Source organism: Phoxinus phoxinus (genome assembly GCF_949152265.1).
Source record: "Phoxinus phoxinus genome assembly, chromosome: 5".
NCBI classification, from domain to species: Eukaryota; Metazoa; Chordata; class Actinopteri; order Cypriniformes; family Leuciscidae; genus Phoxinus; species Phoxinus phoxinus.
The window spans coordinates 17,840,520-17,862,362 of record NC_136880.1 but is presented as its reverse complement, the minus strand read 5'-3'; the positions used below and the strand labels follow the sequence as shown (position 1 = coordinate 17,862,362).

General features: G+C 37.2%; 1 protein-coding gene across 3 annotated transcripts; it reads right to left on the bottom strand.

Moving 5' to 3' along the window:
• Positions 1-104: 104 nt before the first annotated feature.
• On the bottom strand, positions 105-21,340 carry ccdc39 (coiled-coil domain 39 molecular ruler complex subunit). Of its 3 annotated transcripts, XM_079614172.1 has the most exons (25): positions 21,050-21,340; positions 20,826-20,945; positions 20,567-20,713; positions 19,391-19,549; positions 18,408-18,500; positions 18,154-18,282; positions 17,856-18,047; positions 17,160-17,263; positions 16,942-17,074; positions 15,871-16,065; positions 15,596-15,760; positions 13,782-13,919; positions 13,234-13,442; positions 12,922-13,045; positions 11,923-12,082; positions 11,441-11,547; positions 8,785-8,925; positions 8,001-8,180; positions 6,868-6,956; positions 6,518-6,686; positions 5,165-5,352; positions 4,898-4,978; positions 4,321-4,401; positions 2,666-2,763; positions 105-638 (listed from the first exon to the last, which is right to left on the bottom strand). In XM_079614172.1, exons 1-20 carry the CDS (start codon positions 21,140-21,142, stop codon positions 6,521-6,523), a joined length of 2,844 nt encoding a protein of 947 aa, XP_079470298.1. In that variant the 5' UTR covers positions 21,143-21,340; the 3' UTR covers positions 105-638; positions 2,666-2,763; positions 4,321-4,401; positions 4,898-4,978; positions 5,165-5,352; positions 6,518-6,520. The 3 variants fall into 3 exon arrangements, with proteins under 3 accessions (XP_079470298.1, XP_079470297.1, XP_079470299.1); XM_079614171.1 differs by having other exon boundaries at positions 5,165-6,686; XM_079614173.1 differs by lacking the exons at positions 11,441-11,547; positions 11,923-12,082; positions 12,922-13,045; ... (11 more) ...; positions 20,826-20,945; positions 21,050-21,340 and adding an exon at positions 9,522-10,740 and having other exon boundaries at positions 5,165-6,686.
• Between the last annotated feature and the right edge of the window lie 503 nt (positions 21,341-21,843).

Genomic DNA, 21,843 nt, shown 5'->3' with positions numbered 1-21,843 from the left:
TCATTGTAATTTTATTTGATATTTTACAACATGATCGTAAGGCGCATCGGGTTTAGGAAGTGTCTCCAATAAAATATCCAATATCAGTATAGGAGGGAGGTTTATAAGGGACTTGCAGGTTGGATTTTGATTTGGCCTGTAAACAACTACCGAGCAACTCCCTAGTTACCACCCACAATACCCTAGCAACTTAAATTTGCTTAGCAACCACAGAGAAACACCCTGGCAACCACATAGAACACTTTAGCATCATGGTGGCAAGTTTGTTTTTTCAGTAAATTAATGTAAATGTGAGAAATACATAGAAATCAAATTATGATCAAATAAGACAGATCTAATAAAAAAATAAAAAAATATAAAAACAAAAATAAAATGTGTTATCTGAAACAAAACTGTTTATTTGCTGTCCAGAGAGAGATTTGATTCACAACAGCATATCTTACATATTTAAAATGACACACGATTAAAAGACATATACACAAAGAACAAAACGATAGTTATAACTTTACCTTACTAACAATTTGAATACTATAGCACTATAGCTGACAATATTAATCGTGTTTCGAGGAGCCTCTCTGGACTTTTCTCACTGTGATGGACGTCGTTGCTCTTTGTTGAGGAGGAATGAAACTTTCGATCTGAAAGGACAGAGAGCATTACAGAACTTTATTGAGGCCTAATTTGATGTTTAATAGCCTATTCATATCAGTGCAAACACTTAAAACAATGAAGTGTTTGTACAGTACTATTTTTTGTACAATGAACTATTTGTACAGTACAAATAAAAAATATTTTATTTAATATAATGAGCCATTCAAAAGTAGGCTTAATAACCGGTGTATTTGTGATATTTAGCTGATGTAGGCTATAAAGTCAGTTCTCTTCTAAATGCCCGAGAGATGTGACTAATTAATGTCTTTTTGTGAAATGTTTTGTTTTCAAATGTGCTATCTTTCATTCACGGTTTGATGTTTGGTTGACCAACCAGCGGAAAGGGGCGTTTCATTCCTGCCCATGTAGAGATTGAATAGAGGGTTTTCGGGTTCTGGGCGGTAACCCGAAGTGCTGGACGAGCAGAAAATTATTATTTTTGAAACCGGCGCAGACAAAAGCGCGGAAAAAAAGCTGTACATACCAGCCTTCTACAGTTCTGCCGCAGGTTTAACTAAGACACAGTAGTCCAGCGCAGCAGATACACATTTCCATGTTGTCAAATTTAAATAAGACAACATCTCTATTGCAAATGCAAACCCCTCCATCAACGCAACGTCATTGCCATATTGCCAAAGAGCTGCATGGACACACACATCGCATCTGAACAGTTGCGATACACAGCGTGGACATAATTTTAGATCAAATTCCAATCGGATACAAAGATGATCGGATTTGGACTGATGGTGTGAATGTAGCCATAGTCAACATTTTAGCCATAGTCAACGCTTTATTTACACATGTGACTGATGCTGTACCACAGTACCTCTCTCAACCACAAACGGCTTCTTTTATCAGTTTTTTGCACTCTTCTCTTTAACTTTTGACCGTCTATAGAACTCGAAATGTTTTTTCCCGATGCGACCGATTAGTACAGACCAAAACTCGACAATTTTTCAGCAGCAATAATCAGCCAAATTTGCGAGTCTGTTCAGTTCAGTGGCATTGTTTACGTTCAGTGCCTCCAAAATGGCCGACTTCCAGATTGATGACGTGTAGTGAAAACCCCCTATATTCAAGCTGTAAAATCCGTTTTGGATTTGTTGCATTTCCATTTGTCAAATTAACAAAGTGTGATGAAAACAAAAATAAAAATATAAATAATTACGAGATTAGTTTATGTTCACAAGAATGGCTGAATATGTGATACATTGACGGGATTCAAAACGGAATAATGAAGAAACCGTTAAATTATCCAAAGGTGCACGGACCGAAATTAAGTAATTTCAATAGAAATCTGTGCGATCAGGAATTTTGCGTGAGGGTGAGAGATTTCCCCGTGCTGACTTTTGCATCAGAATCAAGTATGCCGAGTTGACCAACAGAAAGCTACTTGGGTTGAAAGTGACTTTTGTGTGGGCGATGCTTCATACATCGACACACTTTTTTTCCCCTGTCAATTTTCACTAATGTGACTCACCTTTAAAGTCACCATGAAATCAAAATTGACACTTCCATGTTTTATGGAATATAGAGGATATATGTATTGACGCCACTTTCCCGCCGGAAGACACCCCCCTCAGCAGTGTTGCCAGATTGGGCGGTTTTGAATTTGATTGTGCGGGTAAAAAGGGTTTAAGTCATCGGTTCATTTCTTGATTGCCGTTTTGACAGTGTCCACCTGGACATTTTAGTCATATTTGCTCATTCTCCTTAATTATTGCCCGGTTTTGATACGTTTTGCTGGGAAATTGAGAAAAAAAAATAATTTTATTTTAAGGAGATAAAATGGTGCTTATCAACCTCATAACATGGCAATAAAATTACATTATTTTGGCAGCTACATTTTGGGCGTTTTTATTCTTGGAGTGGGCAGGGTTTTGGTGAACTTTTGGGCTGGAAATTTTAACCGTCCCCTTCATGTGTAAAAATAATTCTGGGCCACTGACTGTAATACTTTATATTCTATAGATTATAGCCTACTTTTATAAAGGTGAAGAAACTAAAGAATTACCTGACGCACGATGAGCTCCATCTCAAGTGAATAAGGGTTATTGGACAGATCAACCACAGATTTGACGGCTAACCTCAAACCAGTAATTATTGAAGGGCCTGTATATGAGAAAATTGACAACGTCATATATTACAAATGTAACTAATCTCCAAATTGCAATAAAGCAATATTTCACCCAAAAAAAATGAAAGTTCTATCATAATTTAATATAGTAATGTTAATGTCATTAACATAATGTCATATGTTAATGTCATAATGTTAACTTAATGTCATTCCAAATCTGTATGACTTTGTTTCAAAGTCAGTCTTGTTTAGGACCTCATAGACTTTTATTAAACAGTTTATAATTTTTCTTAAAGGGCACCTATTATGGAATTTTGAAATTTACCTTTCATGTAGTGTGTAACATAGATCTAAGTGAACAAAAACATCCTGCAAAGTTTGAAATATGAAAGTGCACCGTATATAAAGTTATTGTCTTTCAAAAGTGAGAGTCGACTCTGAGTCATTTTTATGAATCGTTAGAAGACCGAAGCTTTTTCTCTGACTAGATGACGTCAACTTGTCAAGTTATTTGAATACGATACGCCCACTTATTGCGCTCCAAGGCCAGGGAAAACTTGAAAACATCAGGGCGACGAGACGCTGTGTTCTGAAGTGCGACTCAAAAGCCAACTTTTTTCATCTGTCCAAGGAGGAGCATTTGAAGACTAAGTGGCTACAATTCATATAACTATACCACAGAAGTTTAGTCCGAGCCTTGTGCTTTGTTCGCGTCATTTTGAAGACGATTGCTTTTTAAATGCAATCAAACTTGGATTCGCGAGCCGGCTGATATTGAAGGAAGGTTCAGTTCCAAGTGTATTTGCATCAGCTTCCTCCTCCGTATCACAACCTGTAAGTGTTATTAATAATTGTTGCTTTTATGTTTTATGTAGCATGCTTAATTATTATTTTGTTTGTTGTGTAAGCACCGTTTAGCTTCTAGGTCTTCAATGACAATTGTATTGAGATATGTGAAGTGTTTGTCGTTGTTTTCGGAGTTGTCTAAAGAATAGAGTAATACCTCGTAGTAACGTAACTGCATTTTTTGTGTGTAAAAACGTTATGTTTATGCATCGGGCTAATGCAAACAAAGACTGATTGTGCTTTTACAATATGAACTCTGGGCTATGCTCGCTAACGTAACATTAAATTATTTATCTTATTTTTAGTTTTTTACTACAAACTACAAAGCAGTGGACTATAATCATTATTATAACACGATTTAATTGATAAAAGCATCATTGTACTCCGTGTTAAACAATAAGTATTATCTCTGTAAACACTGCTGGGTCATCTGACCAATCAACGCAGATTAGCGTCGCGCAAAGGCGGGGTTTGGAAAAACGAGTCGTTGAACGAATCATTTGGGAGTCGGTGAGCAAATCAGGTAAAAATAAATGCATATTATACGACAACAAAAGTGTTTTTTGACATTGCATGCACGTAAAACTGTTGTTGGGGACTCCCTAAACAACATTAGGAACATTTTAAATGTCATAATAGGTGGCCTTTAATTTCTTGTGTTCCACAGTGAGTAAATGACACTTTTTTTTCTGGTTGAACTATCCCTTTAAACTAAAGTTCACTAGTAACAAGTTTATGTGAAATACCAGGCTGCTGTGTTGATGGCGCAGAAGTCATTGTCCAGTTTTCTGTCGTGTCTGCAGTCAATTCCGTGGTTATAGGAGCACCTGTGAGTTCCATTAAACACACAAAATTAAAAAGTTACTTTAAATCCACAGCTGAGTCAACTGACACAATGTAGTCTGATTCAAATGTTTTTTTTTTTATATCAAACTAGGGGTTTACAAAGTCTAAGACAGCAGGCCTCCCTTTTGACATAACTTGCCCCCACCCCACTCACACACACACACACACACACACACACACACACACACACACACACACACACACACACACACACACACACACACACACACACACACACACACACACACACACACACACACACACACACACACACACACACACACACACACACACACACACACACACACACACACACACACACACACACTAATGTCATACTCTTAACTCCTCACTTTTATCATTGTTTGTGCACAAATCATCAAAAGTGCAGCTAGGCCTGGTTTAAACTGTCAGTGGACCCACACTTTGAAAACCCCTGTATTAAACAAACAAGGCTAGCAAAATATGGCATTGTACCAGGCTGCTGTGTTGATGGCGCAGAAGTCATTGTCCAGCTTTCTGTCGTGTCTGCAGTCAATTCCGTGGTTATAGGAGCACCTGTGAGTGCCATTAAACACACAATAACCGACATTAATCAAACAGAACAGGTTTGAGTGAATATATACGACTTTATATACAAACATATATGACTTTGCCAGCAAAATGAGCAGAATGTATGAGTAGCCTAATTCTCCAGTATTTTTGTCATTTTGAGAAGGTGTAAGAGTTTGATCAGTCACTTACCAGTAGTGGTCGACTCTCCCACAGAAAAACACAGAAATCCAACCAACAAGATGAGGTGGAACATTTTCTCCTTGGTTCTGCAAATGATCCTTTTGGAAGAGTGTGTATGGATACGGTCAGTGACTCTTCAGGTTTAGGCTGTATGAGGGCGTCGATTGAAGTGTCGGTCTCACGGGTTTCTACTTAGACTGGACACACCCCAGCATTGCCGACACAAACACAATAGGCCGTAGAAGGAAGTTATTCGCTCTTTTAATTCAATTCATCGTGGGCCAAAACATTTAATGAATGTAGAGTTTTATTGTTTCTTTCTTTGTTGCTGCCACATAACACAATCACAAGACCTGCAGTTGCAATTCCATGAAGTAAAAAAAGTCTACAATCCTGGTCAAAAGTTTGGAATGATTAAGACTTTAATGTTTTAGAAAGAAGTCTATTTGGCTGCATTTTATTTGGTCAAAAATACAGTAAAAATAGTAATAATGTGAAATATAATTACAATTTTAAAAAACTTTATTTAACTTTGTTTTGTATGAATTGTATTGCTGTGATCAAAGCTGAATTTTCAGCATCATTACTCCAGTCTTCAGTGTCACATGATCATTCAGAAATCACTCTAATATGATGATTATTTATGTACCATTGTATAATAATAACAACAACAACAACGACAGAGCAGCGAATCCTCATATTAGAATGATTTCTGAAGGATCATGTGACACTGAAGACTGGAGTAATGATGCTGAAAACTCAGCTTTTGACATCACAGGAATAAATTACATTTTACCATACATTATTTTATATTAATTCAAGTTAATAATAATAAATAATTATTTATTAATTATTAAAAATCTATATACATTAAAGTATTAAACAGTTCTTTAAAATTGTAATTATATTTCACAATAACGCTGTTTTTACGATATTTTTTTAATAAATACATCCTTGGTGAGAGCATAAGAGACTTTAAAAAAAAATCATTAATTACAAAAGTCTTAATTATTTCAAACTTTTGACCGGTAGTGTATAACCAACAGTAAAGTCTGAAGTATTAACAAATTTAGGAAAAAAATAAAACACACACACACACACACACACACACACACACACACACACACACACACACACACACACACACACACACACACACACACACACACACACCACACCACACACACCACACACACACACACACACACACACACACAAAAGTGAATTTTAAACAGCCAAAGTCATTTTAACGATAACATTGAGTGGAATAAATTAAACATTGGGGTAAAACTGGAATAACGATAACGGTGGTATAATTAAAAACAATAACTTCCTGGTTGACAGACACACGGTGTTCCTCACAGTCTAAGGGCTCTTGCACTTGCTGCTCCTGCTGCTGCTGGCAGCGCTGGGCGGCAGAGATCCCTGCGGGGACGTGACGGACAGGCCCAATCCCAGATCCACTGTCTTCACTGGGGTGGACGGGACAGATTGGCTTCTGGCACTACTGCAGGCCGAAAGATTTGAGGATCTGAAACGCATGTGGGGCAACATAAGACAACATTCAGGACTTCTTTCCACGTCATGCACAATTGTTTGGTATAAACGGTCACACTTGACTGGATAAATATGCTGTAATAGCAGCAGACGTACTGTACGCGTGGAATATAAATCGCAATAGTTTGCGGTTAAAAGCATGATTATGTGAATACCGATGTGAAGCAGAACTGCGCGCTGAGCTGATCTTTGAGCTCAGACGGCTGGATGGAGTGGAAGCAGGAGAGGGAAGTGTCAGGCCAGCCTGCAATGAGGAACACAACCATTACAGTTCAATAGAAGCTTCTTTTAGATGCAACAAAGCAAGTAATGAGTAAAATAATCTCAAGAATTCCTCTGATAATTGACCCCACTGTAAAAATGCACTACTGTTCAAACAATTGGGGTCAGTAAGATTTGTTTCATGTTTCTGAAAGAAGTCTCTTAGGCTCACAGAGGCTGGATTTATTTGATCAAAAATACAGGAAACTGTAATATTGCAACATATTAAAATTCATTTAACGAATGGTTTAATTAGCAATGTTCAACCCCAAAATGTTCAATGACCAACCAACCCCAAACTTTTGAACAGTAGTGTAGATGGAACTTATCACAATCATTTCAAAAATTTATATTTTTAGGGTAACTGTTACCAAAATTGAACCTAGGCTCTTGTTTATCTACCCGAGTCAAACTTTTGTGTAAAAGCATAATTAGAATGGAAACGCCACTTTTAAGATTGACCGTATTTTTGTTTTCGGTCAAAATGCCTTTTGAATGGGAGTGCATGGGGCTCTTCTATGATAGCATCAAAATCGCTTTGTGTACACAAACAATGAATTCAATGCTGGAGTTCATGTGTAGAGCCCCTGGTGATACTTCGAGCACAGTTTCATGTTGTGTCGAGCCTTCTTAGTGTTTTAAAAATAGCGATTTTGATGCTATCATAGAAGTGATCCATGCACTCCCATTCATAAGGCATTTTGACCTAGAATGAAAATACGGTCAATCTTAAAAGTGGCGTTTCCATTCTAATTATGTTTGACTCGGGTAGATAAACAAAAAGAGCCTAGGTTCCATTTTGGCAGCAGTTACCCTTTAACTTTACTCAACATGAGGTAATTCAAAGAATTTGAAAAGTGCAGTTAACTTATCCTAGCTTGAACTTACTGCCACTTTGTATCACTTAGACAAAGCATTAATTACATTTTTCGATTTGTAATGAATTACATGTTTTTTCACTTATTTTTTTCAATGACTACATGTTGCTTATAGATCACGATGGGTAATTTTTCCATTCAAGCTGTACCTGCATAAAACGTATCTGTACTGTAGCTGCCAGGTCCTGATCCTCCTCCATGGCTTCTAGGAGCATCTTATTAAGGCTTTTATTAAAGTCTCTGAGTTCTCGTAGCTCTATGTCGCGTTCCTCAAACGTCTTCTCTTTGGTGTTCTTAGCAGACCGAATTTCCCTGGTATATTTGGCACACTGTGAGGCAAAAATAGGATGAGATTATGAGATCAGGCGCTCTCTGTCTTATATTGGATAATAACAATAATATGGGTATAATCCGTCATTACTGGCCATATATACATTTCATATAAAAATATATTCCCGTCATGACAACTCACAGAGTGTTTGTCATGGTAATGGGTATGGCCATGTTAATATGTTTGGTCATATCATGTTAATATGTTAATAGATGTGATCCTTTATCTATACAGGTGGAGCTGGGGAAGGAGGAGGGTTTGTGAAAGGGCGCTGCAACTGCTACAAAATATGCTGACCAAGTATTTGAAAGTTGAAACTCATTGGCTGCCAATAATATAAATGAATTAAAATGTATAAATGAGGGCTGCCGATAAATGACCAATCAGCCTGCGCCATGAGTTTCATGACAGAACCTTGTATAGGATAGACCAGAGTTAGTTGTCACACTTTGTACTTAGCAGGACATGTTGTCAAACAGTATAGAGTAAACAATCGGATTTGTAAGTGTTAAAGGTGACTTGACTATTATAAACTTAATTACTATTGGATCTGAAAAGATAAAGCTGGATGATTGTAGGGTATGTGAGGGCGTATGGCAGACCTGTTTGGCGGCTCTATTGAGTTTCTCCTCCTGAGAGAGGATGTCTTTGTTGAGAGAAAGAACATGTGTTTGGTTCCTCTCGATGCTCTCGTTCTGATCGGCTTCCTCTTGAAGAAGGCCCTCCAATGTCCTGGACATGCTCTGAAATGTGAAAAGTGTGCCATCATCAATGATTTTATTTTATTTAACATTACTGAATCAAGCTGACCTAGCTAATTAACATGTTTTTAAATTTTTACAGAACAGGTTTACAGAAACTTGTTAGACCCGATGTGAATGATGTTTTTCAAACAATATTTGTGTCACCTAGTAACATAAATATTAAAGTGAAAGTACACACTTTGAATTATAGGGTACATACAAATACTGTCTATTTCCATATGCTGGTTACAACTCGTAACACTTTACAGTTCTGATAACTCTTCACAGAAACGCTTTTTCCAGTCTTTGTGTAACACATATTATTACACATCCCTGTAATGAATTACTAAACTAATAACAAGAAACTATAAAAAGCTTCAGTAAATAATGACACACAAATAATCCACAATTGCCCGTGCATCCTTTACGAAAGCCAATCCTTCCATCTGAAAACTCTATTACCTCTGCTTCATTTATTTACTCCACTCTCATAAAAAAACTCACACAAACTACTTTCCATAGCAACTACTTGGTCTAAGGACATCACTGGTGATATACAAGTTATTTTTTTCTGATCAAGTTTGGGAGACAATTACATTATCCTCAAAAATCACAAATCATCAGATGATCCATTGGAAATGATTGCATAGGTTTTGCCTGTCCCCTGTCACAAGTATGTTAGTCATATTGTCTTTTGGTTTGGTTCTATTCTGTTTGACTGTGTTGTTCCTGATCCTTGTTTGTTTCTATGGTTACTGATTATGTTGCGCATTAGGGCAACGTACGACACTCTCCCGAGCCCTAAAAATCTCCACCAATGGCTTGGAACAGAGCAATCCTGTGACATTTGCGGGACCATCAATGCCTCACTCCAGCATATTCTGTCGGGCTGCAAAACAGCACTGACACAGGGGCGGCTCAGATGGCGGCACGACCAAGTGCTCAGAAAACTGGCAGAGGTGCTGGAGAAAAGTCGACAGGAGGCAAACAACCATAGTCCATCAGAGAGTCGATGCAGGATCCACTTCATTAGGCAGGGGGAACACGCAATGCATACCAGCAAGAGACAACCTGCCAAGCTTTTAACACCAGGGGCGGGGTGGAAGATGGAAATAGACTTGGGAAGGCAGCTCCAGTTCCCACAGGAGATATGCAGCACCACCTTAAGACCAGACGTGGTGCTGTGGTCTGAAGCTGTGAAGTTAGTAATACTGATCGAGCTGACAGTTCCATGGGAGGAGGGACTGGAAGCTGCCTATGAGAGAAAGAAGGCGAAGTATGCAGACCTGGTTGCGGAGTGCAGGGAAAGTGGATGGAGTGTGAGGCTGTATCCGGTGGAGGTGGGAGCCAGAGGCTTTGTGGGCAGATCAATATCACGTCTGCTCAAGGACCTGGGACTACGGGGAGCCACACTGAGCAGATCCACCAAAGAGCTCTCTGAGGAAGCGGAGAAAGCAAGCCACTGGCTCTGGCTGAAACGACGAGACAAGGCTTGGGGAGTAATATCAAATTAGGTTTTGCTGCAGGGGGTGTCAGGGAGACGTCCCTGTTCACTGCCCCGCCACCATGAGACGTTCTGGGTTAAGGGGCGAAACGTCAATGAGCGGTGGTCCCCAGCTGAAGACCCTGCAGCAAAATCGTGTGGTATGCGGTCAGGTTTAGGCCTGCCTCAGAGAAAAGGACGCCTCTGCCATGCATAGTCCACCTAAGGCACCGTTGGAGGTGCGACATGCTTAAGGCCCAGCAGAAAGACCATCTTGCTGTAATGAAGACCTGTCTCTAGTTCTATTGATTAGCCTTCTTGTGTATTTAATATTAACTAACTGATTGTTCAATAAAAACAATTGTTCACACCCACACAAAAATCATGATTAGTATCCAGGAATATAAAAAGTTTATATATATATATTAGTATATACATTTACATATTCTCTTTGACATAAAATATTTATATATGTATTGTGATACATAAGTTTTTTTTTAAAGGCGTAAACCGTTAAATTAGTTTGTCTCTAAAACCCTAGTCCATACAGTATATGGCCTAAATCACATGACTTGCTAGAAGTGACATAATTTCCTTGGAGGGAAAGCAACTTCAAGAACAAAGTGTTAAGTCATAAACTTTTCTAGTTTCCTAATTTTTAGAATATTTATCTAATAGCATCAAACACAACATGGTCACCCTGGTGTGTCCATTTATACTGCATTTTTACTCTTAAAATTCAATGAGATTAAACATCTCATTGAATTTTAACTTCTTCTTTTTTTCACCAAACCTGCTCCGACCAAACTAACTGCAGGAATGACCCAATTATAAAAACGAAACAACAACAATTTTTTTAAAAATATAATTATAATTTTTTTTTTTTTTTTAGTTCCATGATACCTAATAGATCAATTAACTAATGTTAGGAAATATATTTTTGTATCATGAGAGATTATACTTCACATATTTATATAGATGTTTTGTCCGCATTGTCTGTCTTGAAGAATGTTTACGTCAACACATATTTACTTCGACATCCTCCTGCAGTTCTCGGATTTGCCGTTTCTTGAATTTGTATTTGTCCTCGGCTGCTCGCCTCTGCTCCTCCAGCTTGAGTTTCTCCTGGTGTGCGGGACCTACAGCGAGAGGTTCACTTGCTCAGCTCACAACTAAATTCTGTTCGATTATATACACTGCAACATCACAGATATTGTTTACATGCCAAATAAAACCTACAGAGTACATCTACAGTATACCACGAAAAAGTGACGTTTGCTTGTATAAGCTGAAAATATTGAATCTGATAACATGTACCTGTACCAGATAATATCAATGTTGCTCGTGCATAGCTACAGCTGTTATTTTCCTCATACTTCAGGTAACCAAACAAACTTAACAGACCACTTTAAAATTAGAATAACATGGTGACATTAGCGATGAAGAATGTTTTAAAAAGCTGTTCAAGTGTTTGAGTAAGACTATGTTTTGGGGTTTAATATAGAAATACTTACTGGTCTCTGTGACTTTGGTCAGGGTTTTGCGGTAGGTTGTATTGCAGCTGCTGACAACTTGCAGTGTGTTCTCCAAAGCGTGGATCTCTTTCTCTGCCTTGCGGATTTGGGCGTCCAAGACATCCCCCTGACGCTGGAGTTCTTCTTTCTCTTGAGCTGCCTTCAGAAAAAGTACAGAGTTTATTAGTTATTGTGACATATATGGAGTTGTAATGTTCATTCAGATATAGTAAAAATGATAGAGTAGTCAGGAGTTGGGAATGCTTTGAATGCAAAAACCCAAGCTCCACTTCTTTGTTTTTGATGAAACCATGTTTAAATGTTAATGCTTTTGAAAGAAGTATCTTGTGCTCACCAAAGCTGCATTTATTTGATCAACAATATACAGTAAAAACAGTAATATTGTGAAATAGTGTTGTACTTTAAAATAACATTTCCGTTTTAATGTATTTTCAAATGTAATTTATTCCTGTGATCAAAGCTGAGTTTTCAGCATCATTACTCCAGTCTTCAGTGTCACATGATCCTTCAGAAATCAGTCTAATATGAAGAATAATTTAGTGCTCAAGGAATATTTCTTATTATTATCAATGTTGAAAACAGTTGTGCTGCCTAATATTTTTGTGGAAACCAAAAAAAAATAAAAAAATCAGGATTCTTTTATGATTAGAGAATACAAAAGAACAACATTTATTTGAAATAGAAATCATTTGTAACATTATAAGTGTCTTCGTTGTCACTTTTGATATATTTAATGCTTCCTTGCTAAAAGTATACATTTCTTTAAAAAATTAAATCTTATTGACCCCTAACTTTTAAATGATAATGTATACTGTTTTTTATGTGAAATAACACTACATAAAAATAAAGCATTAAAGAATGTTTTTTATTATTAAAAAAGGGATCTGGGATTCTGATGCATGAAATAATATTACTTATTTTACTGTGATTCTACCTTGTGCACAATAATCAATGTTATTAACAATAGTGGTATGATACCTTTATGATGAAGTAGGCCTGGGATTTATCCTCCTCTCCCTCTGGTGCAGCCATGGAAACAGTCAGGATCTCATACCTCTTCCTCATCTTGTCAATTTTGAACATTCTCTCGTTCACCGCATTACTGAGCCCATTTGTCACAACCAACAGAGTGCAGAAAAATGCTGAGTCAAATACTGCATATGGCATCAGTGTAGATCAACTCATGTTATTCATTTATTTCAATGTTTATATATATATAGTTTAAATGTATCTTCAAAGCCACACTAAGTAATGAAATCTAAATTTATCATTGGCTAGTGTGTTTTTTACCTGAGCCCTTGTCTCTCCTGCTCGGTGAGCTTGACCTGTTTAACCAGCATCTCTCGGTACACACGGATCTCCTCCTCTCTCTCTTTCATGGCCGCTTGCAGCTGTAGACGTCTCTTCTCCAGAGTCAGCACTCCATCTGCTCTGTCATACAGCAGGCCTCTCAGCCGCTGAACCTCCATCTTCAGGAGACCTTTCTCCACCATACTGTCCTGATGGAGGAAGACGACGTCCACACGAGTGCAACAGAGCAAACGTTTTGTTCTCTACCATTGTTTACTGCTGATATTTTATAAACTGCTTTTGATAGATTAATAGATAAATAATGTATCTCAAAATTGATAAGTTGTGCTGATAGCAAGTGCTGATGGTAGGGGGGAAATTGTTGAATGGAAATTCCATTAAATGTGTTAAATGAGAAATATTTGAATGCATGCAAACTGGCAAGTAGAGAAATTCACATTCATACGAGTGTTTGAATTTAGTGAAATACTGTGGCCTGGTACAGATACTTGGTGGATTTATCAGTGATGGACATTCAAGTTATTGACCTGTTTATTGAGCCTGAGTTTTTTCTGGTCTTTCTCAGAGATGTCGATGAAGAGTTCCAGCTCGTGGATCTTGGAGGTCAGATCTCTCTTCTCTGCTTCGCTCTTCTCTGCGTCTTTCCTAATGCAGCGGATATCATCCTGAGAATATATGCACCATTAAAAGCATCCATACACAGGTCCAAAAACAGGTCACGTTCCACCCCAAAATCAAAAGAATAAATGTGCAACAGACAGTTCAAAAGTTTTGTTCAAATCACTCCGCAGAAGTAGCAGTGCTCCGCCTTCTGAGAATATAGTTCCCAGTATTGTATACGGTTAGAAGATGGCGTGTCTCATGTGACCTTGTTATTTGTACACGCTGTGACTATACAAATCACAACATGTAAATAGGAAAATGTTGGCGTTATTTTGTCACTTATTGGGAGCAGTATGCTAGCTGGAGCCATTTACATCCAGTCTTTGTGCTAAGCTAGGCTAGCGGTGGGTGCGTCAGACAGAGTTACGGCACGCACGGAGATGAGAAGGGTATGTATGGGCTTATCTAACTCTGGGGGATACGGTGAATAAGCTTAAGTACCAAAAACTCGGCGTGTTCCTTTACCAAGGATGCATTTTCTTTCATGAAAAATGCAGCAAAGACTGTGATATTGTGAAATATTATAATTTCAAATATCTGTTTTCTATTTTAATATATTTTAAATACAATTTATTAAAGTTGTAGAAAAGAAAAGCATTTATTTGAAATATAAATCTTTTGTAACATTATAAATGTCTCTTTTTTTTGCATTGCACCTTTATTTAACAATTAAGCAAAATTTCTAAATATTTATTATTTAAATGAGTACTAATTACTGATTATATATATATATATATATATAATCAGTAATTACTCATTTAAATAAGACATATTTAGACATTTTGCTTAATTGTTAAATAAAGGTGCAATGCAAATCAAACTGTTTATGTTCCTAAAATAGGTTTAATCAGCTTTAAATAATCTATCTCTTCTTATTTTTTTATTTTGTCTTGAAATATCACAAATAACACCTGCCATACTACTTTAAATCTGTTAGGTCAGTAGTTCACTATGCTTAGTTATATGCAACTTTATATTTCAATCATGACAACTCTGAATAGGTTTAGCATGTTATTGAATATGGCAATATTAACGTATTTTATCTTGGCAGACTAGATCTGCTATGTTGCTGATGCTGCTGCAGAGCAAGTATGGACTTGCTGCTGATAATAGATACACAGACTCGCTGGTGTGAGAATGTAAGATCTGCTGGTGCGCTGCTGCGTATATAGACATAAACCCCGTAACAGATCCAGACAGGTGGAGCTGGGGGAGGTGGAGGGTTTCAGAGGAACTCTGATAGCACGATACAGGACTAGCCTACAGCAAACACTGAACCAGACTATTTAAATGTTGAGCAAGCAATCTCATTGGCTGCAGGATCAGCAGAGGCCAATCAGCTTGTGCCATGCGGTAATGATGTGATTGCTTGCAGATGCATGTAAAGGACCCATCATCCTGCGCCCACTAGAGTTTCATGACTGAACCAGATATTTATATTGCATAAAGGACAGCAGGAAATGTAAGATTGAGAGAAATAGAAATAAGGTGCATTGTTTTTAATTGCAACAACTCAAAGGGCAGAATACCAAAAAACAGAAATCAGTAATCAATCAATAAACACATTTATGACATATCACCTGTGAATCGGACCTGTGTGCCTACTGAAAACAGCTGTTCTCCAGCGCTGAGGAGAGCTCTGAGAAATCAATATAACAGCAGAGACACACACTCTCACCTGGAGTTTCTTCAGCTGTGTGTTGAGTGTGGCGGCCGTCCTCTTCTTCTCCTCTAGAGCTTCAGCCAGATCAGAAGCCCTCTTCTCCAGAGCTTCCTTCTCCTTTGTGTTCACCTTCCCCTGCAAGTGTAAAGTCTTCCTCTCCAGCATCTGGATCTGAAAGTCCTAGACCAAACCAAAGAACGACACTCGAGTCATCTGTCAGCTTCCAGAAAACAACCATCCCGCTTGCATGCTGACAAATTGAATTAGATGATAAGTATTTGTTCTCTTGCCTGGTTGGAGATGATCATCTGCTGTTTGAGAAAGCTCTGGTCCAGTTTGCTGAGTCTGCTCTCCAGGCTGGAGAGAGCGGCCCGGGTGGCGCAGATCTCAGCTGTGACGTTCTTCTCTTTTTCACGCAGCCCTTGCAACTCCTGACTCTTCCTGAACATGAGCTCTCTCTGCCGGAGCAGCTGAGCATCGATCTCCTACACAATTAACGCTTTATTAATCCAAGTACAGACAGATTATAATAACTTTCATTAACAAGTCAATCACAAACGGGCTTAACAAATCTTTTTTTTTTTTTTTTTTTTTAAGAATATAGGTATGGGTTGATATTGGACATTTAATTGCGCATTAATCAATTGTAATTCTCATTTCCCCTATTTTTAAATATAACGCTCACTTTGTTAATGTCATAATAGCACTATAGTGGTTAAATGTAATCTTTAATAAATAGGCTATCTAAATGAATATCCATTTTCCATACTGTGCATTATAATTCTGCAAATTCATTTGAGTTTTTAGTGTTTTATTAACTTACTGACAAAATAGCACAGAATTTTAATATCTGGTATTTATGAGCTATTGGCCATAACAGTAAATCACGTGTCTTGTTTGTCCAAAACTGTGAACCAGGGTTACTATCGTCAAATACAACTATTAAAAACAGTTTGATTAATTGAAATTAAGGTCAAATAAAATAAAATATAAATATGAGCTGAAACGCTCACTAAACAAAACTGAACTAAAAATAAATTTAACCTAAATAAAAATGTATATTTAAAAAAGAATAAAAAAATGACAAAAGCACATAACAAAATTGCTAAAAATTTAACTACAAATAAAAATACAAGCTAACTCAAAATTAATAAAACTATAATAGTATATAAATAATACTAAAATAATACTTCAATAAGATAATTCTCCTGGACACTGAGTGGTCAATACATATACTAACATTTCTGAAACTATACTAATACTAAATAGAGTATAGTAGTGTATAGCAAAACAGAAGATGTCTGATGCCCAGATTGCCAGTGAATCGCTGTGAAGTCAAAGAGAGTCAGAGTCAAACTCACTTTAATGTTCTGTTCCTGGTCTTTGCGCAGTTCCTCCATCTGTGCTGCTTGCTCTTCACCATCCAGCACTGCCTCCATCACCACCAGCAGCTTCTCCTTCAGAGCAGCAATGTGCAGCTTTACCTCTGCAACCCTATAACAACAGAACTTTATATATTACTACAATCAATTGGATATTTGAAGACCGAGCAGTCGTCTGAGAAAAGAAAAAGCATTACTTTGCTGTTTTGTTCTGAATGTTCTTTTTCATGCTGGTTAGCTGAGATCTGGTGGTCTCCACATCTGTGGCTGTTCGTTCTAAGGTTCCCTTCAGAACCTCCACCTGAGAGCAAAACACCACATTTGATTGGTTTCGCCAAATTCATATCTTTATTTGCATTTGATTAACATGAAAAAAATCCCTACCCTTACAAAGATGTACTGTGGCTGTGTACCCTAGTACAGTAATGGTATAATGTCCATGATAACCATATAATCTACTGTGGTATGGTAGTAACCCATTGTTTTTGAAGAACAAAACATATACATTTTGTTAAGGTACCAAAACAGCATTGGTATGATGGGGCTAGATCAGTGGATCTCAACCTTTTTGTCTTTAAAGGGATTGTCATAATTTACTCACCATTAGCCTTAGGTTGTTCTAAACCTATATGAGTTTCTTTCTTCTGTAAAGGGGATATTTTTGAAGAATATGGGTAACCAAACAGCCCATTGTTGGACCACATTGACTTCCATAGTAAAAAAAAAAAACGACTATGGAAGTCAATGTGGACCAGAAAATGTCTGGTTACCAACTACTATCTTCTTTTGTGTTTAACAGAAGAAAGAAACTCATACAGGTTTAGAACAACTTGAGGGTGAGTAAATTATGGATTTTCATTTTTGAGGGAACTCTGGTATAAAAATGGACTCACCTCATCCTGCAGACGTCTATCGTTCCTCTCCTCTTCCTGGAGATGCTGTCTGAGTCGAAGCGCCTGACGTTCAGCCGTGCCTATATTCCTCTCCAGCTCTTTATTGTTCTCTATCTCGCGCTCCATGAAGTCCTTCCTCTCCTTGACCAAATCATTCTTCTCTCTTATCGTTTGGTTCACCTCCGCTTGCAACTAGAAGATAGAGTGATTTACAATCAAAGTTGAATAAACCATTTTCAGAATGGTAGATATATAGTAATGATGTCTTAGTATTAAAAGGGCGCCATCTTCAGGTTACCATGGCACACTGCTGTATCTCCTGGTCTCTTTTCCTCATTTGTTCAATGGTGTTCTCCCACTGGTCGATCATCTCTTGCCTCTCAATGTGAGCCTGACGAAAGCTCTCGGCTGTCTTGTCCAAAGCGATCTGGATCCCAAAATACAAGTGCATTTGCAAAGACCAAAGCCTATGAGAATGATGGCATGCTCAAAGCACAAAAATGTCCTCTGACGACGGAGAAATGTAAGGGAGCACAGAAAAATATCCATCACCTGTGCTGTAACCGACTCAGTGATTTCACTGTTCAGGGTCTTTCTCTTCTGGTTGGCTTCAAGAGTCAACTTCTCAATGCTCAGTGTCAGCTCCTGATGAAGACAGCAGATATTATATCAGCACAGACATGGCAGTTATTCTGCAATACAAACTGTAGCTTAGCATACTGCTTTTCAAGTCTTTCTAAAATACTTGCCATACAAGTGAGTGAATCTTCATGAAAAATTAGAATTTTAATTAAAATATGATATTAGCGTCTTTAACTAAAACCATGAATATTAAAATGAACTGAAATAAAAATATATTAAATATTTTTTTTTAAACTTATTTTATTTCAGCTAGTTGCCAAGGCAACATTTTTCATTTTCATTTATTTTAAGTTGAAGTACTAAAATAACCAATATAACTAAATTAACTAAAATTCAAAAATAAAACAATAATACAAACTATATAGACATATCTTTTTAAAAACTAATACAAATGTCAAAAACACAACACAACTTTTTTAACCTAAAATATAAATATAAAAAGAATATATAAAAAGCCATAAATAGTATTTCAATGATACTAAAATAAAAATGTACAATAAAATGTAATTCAAATTCAAAATATTAAAAAAAGCTATAATAGTATATCAATGATAATTGTATACAATTAATGTTATACATTTCATTTTATTTTAATTAAATATTTGATATTAAATATATTATAACTAAAGCTTATTGTGACAATATCACATTTTACAATTAAGAACATTTGTCCCCTAAATTTTAATTATCATAATGTACAAATTAAAGATCATCTGGTCCTTGGCAATTGTCGCTCAACTGTGCTCACTTGTTCGTCCAGGGCGAGATATGATACAAACATGTTCTTGGCAGGACTTGTGAGATTCACCAAGGTACTTTTACATTTTCCTTATGACAGCTCAGTATTGGCTTTCAAAGTGACCCAACTCAAACAGCTGGTACTACAGACTCACTCGAATCCTGCTCTCGTCTTGCTTGGCGTACTTGATGATGGCCATGGTGTCTTCATCCTTGTGTGCCGATTCCTGCAGCCAGGCCTCCAGGGTCTGCTGGTCCCAGTTCAGCTGACTCTTCAGTTCCTCCAGCTTCTGAGTGGCTTTAAAGATGCTGTTCTGTGCACATATTGACAGAATTACATTAGGATTGTGTTCCTTTCTAAAAAATAATAACAATAATTCAAAATGAAACTGTTTTCTTTTTAAATATATTTTAAAGTGTATTTCATTGCTATGATGGCAACGCTGAATTTTCAGCATCATTACTCCAGTCTTCCTTGTCCTTCAGAAATCATTTTCATTGGCTGATTTGCTGCTCAGAAAACATTTCTTATTATCAGCAACGTTGTGTTGCTTAAAGGCAGGGTCAGAGATTTGTTCCAGACACATTTTTTGTTATGCTGGTTGAAAGTGTTGTCATATCCTGACTGCAATCACTAAATTAAGTGGTCTAAATGTATTGTAAGGCGTAGGACCATAAAATGTTCGCCCAATCATTGCATTTGGTCCGACACCATCAACGGCGAAATGAAGCTGCAGCAGTCAGGTGGTACAGGTAAGTGCTCTTTAAGTTGTTTATGTTCATTATTATTGTAATGTTGTGTGCTTTGAGACATGAGGTAGTTTAACGTCGTCTCTCACACCGCTTTTGTTTGCTCCCTGCTGTACGTGTTCATGTGTTTTGAAGGAGGCGTGACTTTTGGAGACGCTCTGAAGGGAGGGTGGGATCTTATGCTAGCTTTAAAGCTAGCTCGCTATTGCTAGCATCTTTGAAAATTGCCAACCCTACCTTTACTATTTTTGTGGAAACAGTGCTACTTTTAACTGTATCTTTGGTGAAAAGAAAGCTCACAAGAACATAATTCATTTGAAATAGAAATCTTTTGTAACATTATAAATGTGTCACTTTTGATTAATTTAATGGGTGCTTGCTGGATATCAGTATTACCGGTACTTTCTTTTTGAAAAATCTTAATGACCCCAGACTTTTTGAACTGTAGTGTGTGTAAACATGTTTACATTTGTAGTTTGTGAAACACCAATGAATGATGGTTTCTTTATATGGTTGCTTTGAGACTGTTTATGCGTAAGCACAGGTCATGTATTATGGATGAGGTGTGGGTCGGCTGTAACCTCTTGTGCGTTCTTCTTCTCATTCAGTGTTTTCAGTTGATTCTCCAGCTCAGTGATCTCCTGCTTCAAGCGACCTGTCTCTCTCTCCGCCAGCGCTCTGAAATGCTCCTCAGATTCAGTCTCCTTCTCTCTGGCTTTGCACAAAGCCTGAACACATGCGAACAATCCCGCTCAAGCATTACACATTCAGCCTTACTGTTCAAAACCAGAAAATACAGGAAGAATCAACTTCCTCTACTGCCATTATCTCATAAGTTACCTGAGTGTGAGAAAGCTCTTGGTTTAGATTTTTGAGATGTTCGGTCAAAGCATTTATAACATCTTTGTATTTATTCAGTTTGTTCTCAAGATTCAATTGCTCCTTTTGCTTCATTTGAAGCTGTAGAGAGAAGAAGAAATTAAGAAAATGAAATTTAGGTACACACACACCTCTTACAATCAGTTATTCAGACATGTCATTTATCAGTTACACCTCTTACTCACCTCCTCCTGTAATGCTTTATTCTCTGCATTTGCTACAGGGAGGGCGAAACCCGTGTCCCAACCAACTTCTGCTAACAACAGGGCGTTAGACATTTTGCTCTGTTTCAGAGACGTTCAGGAACAAAACGCAAACGGCTCGATGAGATTACCAGACGTTTACGAACGCCGTGGTTTATCGTTGTGTTTACCAGATTCGTTTCATAGCAACGAAACCAACTATAGATGTGCCGCATTCAACCTACAGGTGACGCCAAACTAATGCAGCAGTTTTTTTTTTAGCTTGTTACCGTCACGGAATAAAAAAAGAGAAAAGATAATTGTAAATTTTTATCTCACAATTCTCACTTTGTTTACTCAGAATTGTGGACTGGTTAAAAGTCAGACTGGTGGAAAGGTCAGAATTACCTTTTTTATTTTTGTTCAATGGTGGAAACGAGCTTCCATATTAAAAGCCCCTATTGAAGATTTAAGACTTCGGTGCTTTGTTGTCCCCAGTAAAGATCATGATTTTACTGACTTAAAATGTTGAACAATATACATTTTAAACCTGTGAATGAATAACACAATCTGAGCTCTAAGCGTTTAACGTTAGTTGATTAAAAAATATAATATTTTACTGCATTTTGAACCACCACATATTTTCTTATGCCCACAGTTAGGCCTGTGTAATGTATCCTATTTTCATGATAAATACAACACTTACTTTACATGATTTTTTCCTAATTTCTTTACATTCATTGTCGGGTATATCAGTAACGTTTCTCTCTAATGTATATATATATTTAAATTATTAC